The sequence below is a fragment of the Monopterus albus genome, unplaced genomic scaffold (assembly GCF_001952655.1).
Source record: "Monopterus albus unplaced genomic scaffold, M_albus_1.0 scaffold31.1, whole genome shotgun sequence".
NCBI classification, from domain to species: domain Eukaryota; kingdom Metazoa; phylum Chordata; class Actinopteri; order Synbranchiformes; family Synbranchidae; genus Monopterus; species Monopterus albus.
Genome location: NW_018127911.1, coordinates 6,728,162 through 6,737,935, shown reverse-complemented (window position 1 = coordinate 6,737,935; position 9,774 = coordinate 6,728,162). Strand labels below are relative to the sequence as shown.

At 41.1% G+C, this 9,774-nt stretch overlaps 2 protein-coding genes across 7 annotated transcripts; one reads left to right on the top strand and one right to left on the bottom strand.

The window, feature by feature from the left end:
- Window positions 1-57: 57 nt before the first annotated feature.
- Window positions 58-4,447, top strand: LOC109958227 (E3 ubiquitin-protein ligase rnf146). 2 transcript variants are annotated; one of them, XM_020596730.1, is made up of 3 exons: window positions 58-145; window positions 890-949; window positions 1,290-4,447. In XM_020596730.1, exon 3 carries the CDS (start codon window positions 1,302-1,304, stop codon window positions 2,463-2,465), a length of 1,164 nt encoding a protein of 387 aa, XP_020452386.1. In that variant the 5' UTR covers window positions 58-145; window positions 890-949; window positions 1,290-1,301; the 3' UTR covers window positions 2,466-4,447. The 2 variants fall into 2 exon arrangements, with proteins under 2 accessions (XP_020452386.1, XP_020452387.1); XM_020596731.1 differs by lacking the exon at window positions 58-145 and adding an exon at window positions 157-233.
- Window positions 4,448-5,390: 943 nt separating this feature from the next.
- On the bottom strand, window positions 5,391-9,564 carry echdc1 (enoyl CoA hydratase domain containing 1). Of its 5 annotated transcripts, none has more exons than XM_020596798.1 (7): window positions 9,490-9,564; window positions 8,408-8,479; window positions 7,678-7,853; window positions 7,425-7,567; window positions 7,281-7,333; window positions 6,445-6,525; window positions 5,391-6,327 (listed from the first exon to the last, which is right to left on the bottom strand). In XM_020596798.1, exons 2-7 carry the CDS (start codon window positions 8,470-8,472, stop codon window positions 5,910-5,912), a joined length of 936 nt encoding a protein of 311 aa, XP_020452454.1. In that variant the 5' UTR covers window positions 8,473-8,479; window positions 9,490-9,564; the 3' UTR covers window positions 5,391-5,909. The 5 variants fall into 5 exon arrangements, with proteins under 5 accessions (XP_020452454.1, XP_020452453.1, XP_020452455.1 ...); XM_020596797.1 differs by having other exon boundaries at window positions 9,455-9,506; XM_020596799.1 differs by lacking the exon at window positions 9,490-9,564 and adding an exon at window positions 9,205-9,350.
- Between the last annotated feature and the right edge of the window lie 210 nt (window positions 9,565-9,774).

The following is a 9,774-nucleotide window of genomic DNA, read 5'->3' as shown; positions in this document are numbered from 1 at the left end:
AGGAAGACTCGTGAATTGTCATGCGTCAAAGATATGGGTTGTGCGATTCTACGTCAAATGGCGTCAGCGCGTACTGTTACGTCGTCGTCGTCTTTATCCCAGTTGCATTTCGGAGGAAAACAAAGCACATTAACATTGGAAGTCGGTAAGGTTAACGCTGGAAATTATTGTCATTATACGAATTATACCCGCAAATCAGACCAGGAAACTGTAACGGTATCATACCTGCACAGGTGACGCGTTGTCTGTCGTGAGAAAATGCTTGGAGGTTGCTGTTCATAACGCTCTGCTAAAATAAGCTATCGCCTCCAGATGAACTCCGTCTATTTGCTGGAGGCAGAGTGCTGCCCTTAGCCTAGCCAGCGTTAGCTAGCTACAACAGGTCTCATTGTTAAGGTCGCTTTGTCAGTCGAGAAATGCATTTCTACTGTTTGCCTTGTGTTCGTCTTTGTAACTGTAACGGCGAAGCCTTGCTTTTGAGCAGCTGCTTTGTATTCAACATTAGCCAAAGAAGTTTGCTTAGCTGTAGACTTTCACCAGTTACTAAGTGTTACGATTTACGTTAACGATCGCCATTGATTTCACTTTTAAAACGTTAGCTGTCAAAGCCCAGCTGGGTTAGTACAAACTTGTAACAGGTACCCTAGCTGCCACGGGTCCTTGTGGTCAGACAGTTAACAGAGTAGCCCTTTGTTCCACACACTTCGCGTTAAGTAACCTCCCACAGTTTAGTCATCGCTAAGTGAATTAATGCTAACCTGTGAGCAGTTCGTTTTAACCTAACCATCAACGTGTTAGTCACGTAACGCTAATGATTCAGTACTCAGATAATTTTACATAAGTAATTGCTTGATATTGTGTATCACAGTTCTTATTTTCCTTTTGGTAGTGGCAAGTTTGAAGGTCCATCAGCTCTCCTAATGGTACATCAGAAGTAAAGGTACTTACAGTAAGTATCAGAATTATGTCAGATTAAGTTCACAAATAGCACAGGTTATGCCATCATTTGATGTTTATAAGTATTAGTTTACTTCAGCTTGTGATTGTTTGCTATTAATGACAGTGACGTGCAGTCAGGTGTTAAATGTGATCATAATAGCAGTAAAATGTTACACAAAAAGGAAAGTACATTCATCACAAATGATGTAATGTCTTTCATTATTTGGACCTAAAAACATACACAAAAAATACTCGCGTGTGTGTGTGTGTGTGTGTGTATATATAGTACTAACACAATAACCCAAATGTGCCTGTTATAACTCTTATTTAAAATTGTCCTCTTTCTTCAGTACTTCTTAAGGATGGCTAGTTGTGGGGAGGTAGACCACTCTGTTAGCTCACTTCCATCCAGTAAAAAAGGCAGTAACAATGGTGGTGGAAGTGGGAACAGTGCAGAATCATCATGTTCTGGCTCCAGCAACTCATCGCCAGCCCTGTCTGTACCGGAGTGTGCAATCTGTCTGCAGAGCTGCGTCCACCCAGTTCAACTGCCATGCCATCACATCTTCTGCTTCCTTTGTGTAAAGGGAGCATCCTGGCAGAGCAAACGCTGCGCTCTCTGCAGACAGGAAGTACCGGATGACTTCCTGGAAAGGCCCACACTTCTCTCTCCAGAGGAGCTGAAAGCATCCGCAGGTGGTCGGGGTGGGGCAACAAGTGATCACGCTTGGTATTATGAGGGCCGTAATGGTTGGTGGCAATATGATGAGCGAACCAGCCGTGAGCTGGAGGACGCTTTCTCCAGGGGCAAGAAAACCGCTGAAATGCTTATTGCTGGTTTTTTGTATGTAGCCGACTTGGAGAATATGGTGCAGTACAGACGCAATGAGCACGGTCGTAGACGGAAGATGAAGAGAGACATTTTGGATATCCCCAAAAAGGGAGTGGCAGGACTGCGTTTGGATACTGACGGTATTCCTGGGACCATTGGGGCAGCAGGACGGGAAAACTCCGCTGATGGGGCTGATACCTCAGTAGCAGCTGTACAACAACAACAGCAGGTTATGAATATCTCTTCTACTGTTACAGCCCCTCCAGCTGCTGCCAGACCTCTCACCTCCCTCGGTGGTCAGCCTGGCACCAGCACTAGCTCCTCCCTTGAGAATGATCTCTCCCAGCTGCAAATCAGCCCCAGGCCCACTCCTTCTCATGAGCGGCCTGAGGCTGGGGAAGGAGAGGAAGAAGATGAAGAGGAGGAGGCCTCACCCTCCAGGTCCTCTGATCCTCACACCTCTGTGGAAGAGTCTGGTTCTGGAGACTGGAGTGACGATGAGGAAGAGGAGGATGAAGAAGAGGAGGGGGGAGATGGTGAGCATGTGGAGCCATGCGCGGATAGGCCACAAAGGCAAAGACTGAACACAGAAGACAGAGCCCCTCCTGGTGCAGAGTCCGCTTCTCCCCCTTCCTCATCCAGTAACGGAAGGTCCAGAATGCCTGATGGCCAGTGTATAGTGACTGAAGTGTGAAGTCATCACTGATATCATCAACACCAAATGGCTATGTTTCATTCCATTAATTTATTCCTGACTTTATGCTGTCATTCACGCAGTCACAGACTGGATGTGGGTGTATTACTTAGTATAGGAGAGTTGAAGCATTATATACTCAATTACAAATATAACCTTGTAATTAGGAAAACAACTCAATTTTGGCAATCACATTTGGTGCCTCTTTGGCTCACAATGATTTGGATGTATTGTCATTCTTACTCTATATATTCAGCCAGTAGAAGTAATGTTCGTCATGTTCTAGTACTACGCATTCTAGTACTGAAACATGAGGTAGAGTTTGGTAAACAGTTGGATACGACATGTTGTAAGCCATGGAATCTCCTAAATGTCTATCTAACACATCATATGCAGTAGGTGTAACACACCTATTGTGGTGGTCAGCTGCCATCGGTCTATTCTCTTTCAGCCATTTGCTGCAGGCATATTAAGGCTGTTTTTTGAGTAAAAGCAACTTGCCAGCCTGCTTCTACCAGCCCTAGGTAGGCATTCGTGTGTTTTAAATTTACTGTATGATCTGCTACCTATTGGGATATTTACTGTGCTTCTGGGAATCTCACCCAGTTTTGTGGCTTGCAGTGAAAGAAGGCATATATGAGGATGCTACTCTTGAACATGGAATGGTGTCATTGTCATTACTATGAATGGCTGCATTCTAATCATCTATACCCTAGCTGTGTCTCAATTCAGGAAAGGCAGCTTTCAGAGGCTAATTGCGTCACAACAATGCTGTCCCATTGTGAAAGCTCCGTTAAATATGCAACAAAGAATCCAGCTGGCGGATCCTTCATGGCCCACCTGATCCCAAGCTTCTTTGCTCACCAGCAGAGAGCAGACCAGCTGTTAAGGTTGCTAAGTGACAGGAGTGAGGCTTTTTAATGCAGCAGTAAGGGCAGGAACAGTTGGTAAGGTAAATAGGAAATCCTCTAAAGACCAGACAATCTCATTTCAGTTTGGCCTGTAGTTCAGCTGTTGTGGTCTACAGTGGCTGTGAAGGCCACACCTTCATAGACCACACCTTTTGAAGGTTGCAATCCCTGAATTGACACAGAGCTTAAGCCTCTCAGCTAACATAGCACGCAGAAATGGGCTTATTGGAGTCATTTGACTACTCTTGCAAAGAATTTAATCTTTGATTACTTGCTCCCAACCTCCACACTAAATACTGTCCTTCAGATTTAACTGATTATGAAGCCTTTACTTTAAATTCTGAAGCTTAACTGTTAACTTTTGTAAATGTGCCATTTTAGGGCAGATAGCAGTTTGAAAAAAATCTTCAAGTGGTTTATCTAGATGAAGAAAGGAACCAGAAAAGCACTTAATGATGCTTGTCAGCTATTTATCTTTCACACAACATTGTAATGTAACTCAGGATCCACCAGATTATCTGGCTACCTGCCTTTGGTTTTTTTGATTTGATTTTAATTAACCTGCAGCTCTCTCTGAAATTCTAAATTCTGTAGAGATTTAAGAATAGTTTTAAATTAATGTGCATAACAGAGAACATATCAAATTCACTTTCACTTTTCCCAACCTTAAGTAATTGGCATTTTATTGTAAAGTATTTTCCTTTGAAAGCTGTTGAGGCCTGTGTAGCCTCATTTGTATTTTCATTGTCCCTGACAGAGGTGTGACATAATTGGTGTGACTCTGAAGTTTTGTGATTTGTGCGTGTTTGAAGAGAGAGCTATTTAATCCCTACTGGTTGGCACGATGTTGAGAATTGATATTTTAGGTTTGGTTTGAGTAAATGTTTTTTTTTTCTTTTTTATGGCTATAAATCCTTATGTGTCATGTCTGAGGCGTTAAAATGAGAAGAACATGTCACTGCAATTTGCCATCCTGCAGAATTTTCAAGTTTTTTTTTTTGTCTTTAATGCTTTCATCATCAGCTCAGTTTTAGACTTTCTATTCTGAAGAATAAAGTTTGTGCAACAGTTTTTGCTTGGCAACATTTTGTTATGTGGTTTGTAATTTAAGATTAAATTGTGTCATTTCATCATCTTAAAAGGATGTGTTGTTCTCTTGTCTCTGAATATACATTTTCTTTAGCTTCTCATTCCACAGCAGCTATTGGCACTTCACGTGTACCTGGCCAGGAAACATGACCTCTGGAATGGGAACACCAGATAAAAGCCTGACATCTTCCAGGGGCCTGTACTGTTTTTGCCATTTTAGTCTGTGCACATTTGTGCTTTTGCAGTGCCTCATTTTACAAACAATTTAAATATGCAATGAAAAATTAGCAACACTTTGGTGCCAAACTTATAATATTCTGAATGTCTGGCAGATTTGAACAACTTAATTGGACCTAGTGTTTCATTATCTTGCCCGTGCAAAGATGAGAACCATTGTACAAGGAGAATCACCTAATGGATTACAAAGAGATAAAGTGGGAAAGATCAAACCTACCACAGCACACCCTGAGCAGAATCTGTGCAAACCTACAAAACTGAGGTAAAGAGGAAAGAACTCAAAATCTGTTATTAAATGCTGATGCCTCAGGCTTGTTAAACCTCAACATCTGTCTGTATACTGTCTGCTTCACTTAAGACGCAGCCTGGTATGAACAAATTGCTATAATCACATTTTCAGTGGCAGTTCTCATTTGTTTGATGATAGAAGGGAATAAGTTTTTCATTTTAATCCATACTAAAAATATGACTATTATACCAGTGGAATCATATAGCATATTCAGTTGTTTGTTCCAATACGCTTCAGTTGAAGTAAATCACAGTTTTCATATAAGGTATCATACATTGGTGTGTGAATGGGTGTGTGTGAATGGGTGAATGGTGTATGATCTCCCTGTAAAGCGCTTTGGCCAGTGCAACACACTAATGCGCTATATAAATACAGTCCATTTACCATCGGTCAACACAGTATTTAAGAAAAAAAAAACCCTGTAAGCAAGATACTGCAATTTCATGGTGTTAATTTGAATTTCATTTCCAAAACACTACTTTCATGACCTCATATTTTATATTTTGCAGAATATGACCCAGAAAAGGCACATTTTCAGCATCAGTGCCTTGCGCACATGCCTCAGCTTCTTGTCTTGGATGATGAACAGGCATAATGTCACATCAAGACACCAAGCAAAAGACATCACAGGGACTTCAGTATGTGATAATTATTAATCTCACATCAGTGTATCACCTTTTTTCATTGGCAAACAAAGAAGAAAGCCTTCATCAGTCTACATTTTAGATCAAATTTTAATTACAACCCCCCCCCCAGTAATGTCAATTAAGGATCAATGTTTCCTCAAAGGTAGTGTAGCAGCTCTCTATGACATCTTGCAAACAATTCTGACCACTGGGGCAGGGCTTTGCTAAAATTTCTCTTGCTGATCTGTGACACTATAAAAGTAGACTGTTGGAGTGAGACACTTCAGCCAGATCATTTGTGTATGGACTTGCTGGCCAAGGCCTGCAGGTTAGCTGGACCACCCCACACTGTCCCAAATACATCCTTCTCAGTCCTCAGAGTTTCAGACAGAGGGAGCTCTCTTCCTGACACCACCACCTTCTTCACAGCCTGGATCACAGGGGCAGGTCCTTTTGTATAGAGACTAAGCCAGTTTGTAGCCTGCTGTAGGAGAGTCTCTGCATGTTTCTCTACCTGTGAGCCCTCCAGAACTCCATCTGCCAATCCAATCTGCAAACCAAACTCAGGGTCCACTTTGAGAGCACCACCAAGAAGTTTCAGTGCATTTTGGCTTCCAACAATGTTGACAAGTCGTGCGGCACCACCCCAGCCTGGAACCAGGCCCATGTGTTTATGGACAAACTGGATTACGCTGGCATGTGCCATTAATCTATGAAAAAGAGTGAGATAACAAACAATTTAGATTTTTAACCATCTTGGGATGGAAAGTTATAGTGTAAAAAGATACTAACGTTTTTAGTTTTGTTCACTCATGTAAAAACATTACCTAAAATCGCAGGCAGTGGTAAGTTCTGCACCTCCTCCCAGCGCTCTCCCCTCCACCAGGGCAACAGAAATCAGAGGCAGTCTGCACTAAGGAAAGTATTCTGTTAGCATACTGACACACATTGCATAACAGAAAAACCACAGCTCCTTTAAAGAGCCCAGCCATTTAATGTTTAATCTTGGGTACCTCTAGATTAGCTTCGTACTCATCATTACTCCAAATAGTCTATAATTATTTCAGAATGATAAGACCAGAGAGCCTCTTCCTAAAAATGAGGATAGTTTGTGAACATGCATAACTCCTACTGCTAGTGTTGTGTCGAAAGTGAACAGCACGACGAATGGTGACAGCATTGATTAATTGGAATTCCTCCTCCATGGATAGGTAAACAATGGTTTATGTACCAATGAAAAGAGATGTGTAACACTCTAAACAAAGCGGATAATTGAGAAACCCCATATTTTAACTGGCATAATGCAGACATAGTAACTTCTCCATCCTTACAACAAGTGTCTCTAATGTTACAGTGACAAAGCATTAACAGACACGCAAATAATAGAAACATCACTCCCTTTCAAGTAGCTCAAAGTTCAGTAAATCCAACCGGTGGTCTCTGCATCTTCCCCCACATGACCACATACATTCCCAAAGTAGTGAAATTAATTAGCTCTGAAATAGAAATACTACAACTATGTATACCTCATTTTTTGAGCTTTAGGTCATGTCTAAGATGATAATTCACCATTGTCGATAAGTCAAAAAACAAGGGAAAGCATGCCGTGGGCTCTTTAACCTCACACTGGTTGAGCAGTTGACAGGAAAATCAGAGCTCTTACCTGAGTAGCCTTGTAAGAGCATTCTGCATGAACATACACATCTTCATCCCATCCTACATGGCAAAAGAAACATCATTTAGTGTGTTCAATTCTCAAACACAAACAGGATGACAGATGTTGTGAAGTGTGTCTCTGCTTTCATACCTGTGGGTCAGATATTGCTCTGACAGCACTGAGGTCTGATCCAGAGCAGAAAGTTTCAGCAGCACCCTGGACAATAAGGCCTTTGCCATCTGTCCACTTCTCTAGCTGGCTCACCTTGTCCTCCAGATCCACCATCATACTGCCTGGGAGGAAGGCAGAACTCTATTGAACAAAGCAATGTACTTGGATGCAATGTAATCTGTCTGTGTTAATGAATGTATTAACTGAGAACAGAAGATCCCATCTACACTACCAGAGAAGGCATTCATGCGGGAGGGGTTGTTAATGGTCAGAATAGCGATGCCAGAGTCCTGTTTGAGTAGATCAATGGAGCCTCCAGGAAAGGCCTGCAGCTTCTCTTTGACCTCCTTCTGGTTGAAGCCATGGATACTGGAGTAAACACAGCCACTGCTCGGTCTCTGCAGCAACCTTGGAACATTTATATACAGCATATTATTGAAAATCCAGTCACAGTCAATCCATACACAGATCTAGCCCTCACACAGGTTTAGAAAAACAGATACATTACTTGTAAACAAAGTTATTTTTTGTTAATTTTACACCGACATTAATATAATCAGACGTGTATTTTCAAGCTAAATAACAGTGTCAGTTCAAGATAAGCTGAATGTGCATATGTGTAACTGTAGTAAAGGAACTGGTATATATACTTGTCACACTCAGGATTGGAAATTAGCACTTCTATTTACAAACAGGAGGAGGACATATGCTTTTCATACACTCCCTAACTTCTCTGTCAGCCTGAAGGAGGTATGATACAATCCACTCATACAAACTACTGACACCTAAAAAAACAATTCTCATTCTGAAATGAACCTGACTCAGGATGACTTGTTTAAAAGTGTCAGCACGTTTTGTTTGTTAGATTTGTCTGTGTTTGTGATGTGTGAGTAAACGAGATGGGCTCAACTGTGTGCACTGTCACCAGCATGTTATAAACAGTGCTGGCTAGACTCCTTTACCTGCCCCAGGCTCCACAGCTACTGCTGCTTTTCAGAAGTTGTCGGCTCAGTGGACAAAGAACCATCCTGTTGCTACATAGATGAAGGATATAGAATAGCATATTCATAAATATTTGGCCTTCACTGGGATAAATTACTTCAGAAATATCATATGGGCACATCATCCGAGTGAGAACAGCAGCTGCTGTTGTTTTTAGAATATTGTAAAATGAACATTAACTCAAATTATTTCCAATCATCTTTGAAAGAAATGGGGCTAATTGTCAAACAGGAACTCCTGTGTTGATGGTTAGCCTGTAGTAACCTTTTCCACAACAGACATGTTGACTTATCCTAGTAGAACACGGATTGGTGTTACTAATAACAATTGCATGGTTCCATTATATTCAAGTATCCCAGTTAAGAAATGCCAATGTGACAGTGAGTCAGCAGGCACAGTCGCAGGATACCGACACTGTGATGATGCTATTCAGCCATCACAGACTTTATTAAACTTGTACTGTTCCTTGTCAACATATCTTCTGTAAAAACGACACTTCCTACTGTTCCATGTCAACATATCTTCTGTAAAAACGACAGCTTTCAGTCTCGGTGCACACAACAGCTTCTTCACAGAAAGTGAAAGTGGACATTTAAAAAGGCCTTGATGAAGATGTTAACTAGAGAAAAGTAAACATTAAAAAGCTGTTTATAAACGTAAACACTCAAGTTTACCGTTTTTATCTACAATAAACAGCATATTGCAACTGTCATGGCGTTACATTCATTTTTAATAGTCAGCATCCAGCATCATGCACCTTGCTTGATGACACCACTGTAATATGCGGGGCCCAAAAGCAGGACGTATCAAAACCTAACGATTTTACAAACTCTTGTTCAGCAATAGTCAATTTAATCTCATTGTTTTGAAACGGAATATCACACAAGGTTGACGTGCCCTTTTCCAACTTTACATACTATACAACAATACAGACAACGAGCTGCAGGGAAAAATAACGTAGTTCGTAAAAAAAAAAAAAGAGTCTGGTATGACACTACAATACTTACAAAACATTTAGCAATAGCAAAGTGCCAACGCTAACCTTGTAATGGGAGTCGTGTTGTGTTACATTGAAATCCATCCCACTGGAAACTAGAGCTCTAAAATATGGAAACGTGTAGTTCTCTAATCTCTCCACAGGGGGGCGGAATTACACTATCTGGCAGCAATTATGATTTTGGATGCACTTGTAAAATATGTCCGCTCATGCAAAGAGACTAAAATATCCCAGAATTGTGCTGTTGATATTGAGCCACATATCTTAGCCATATTATACATAACATTCTGCAAGAAATAACTTATTGTTAAGCATGAACTGTAAAATCAT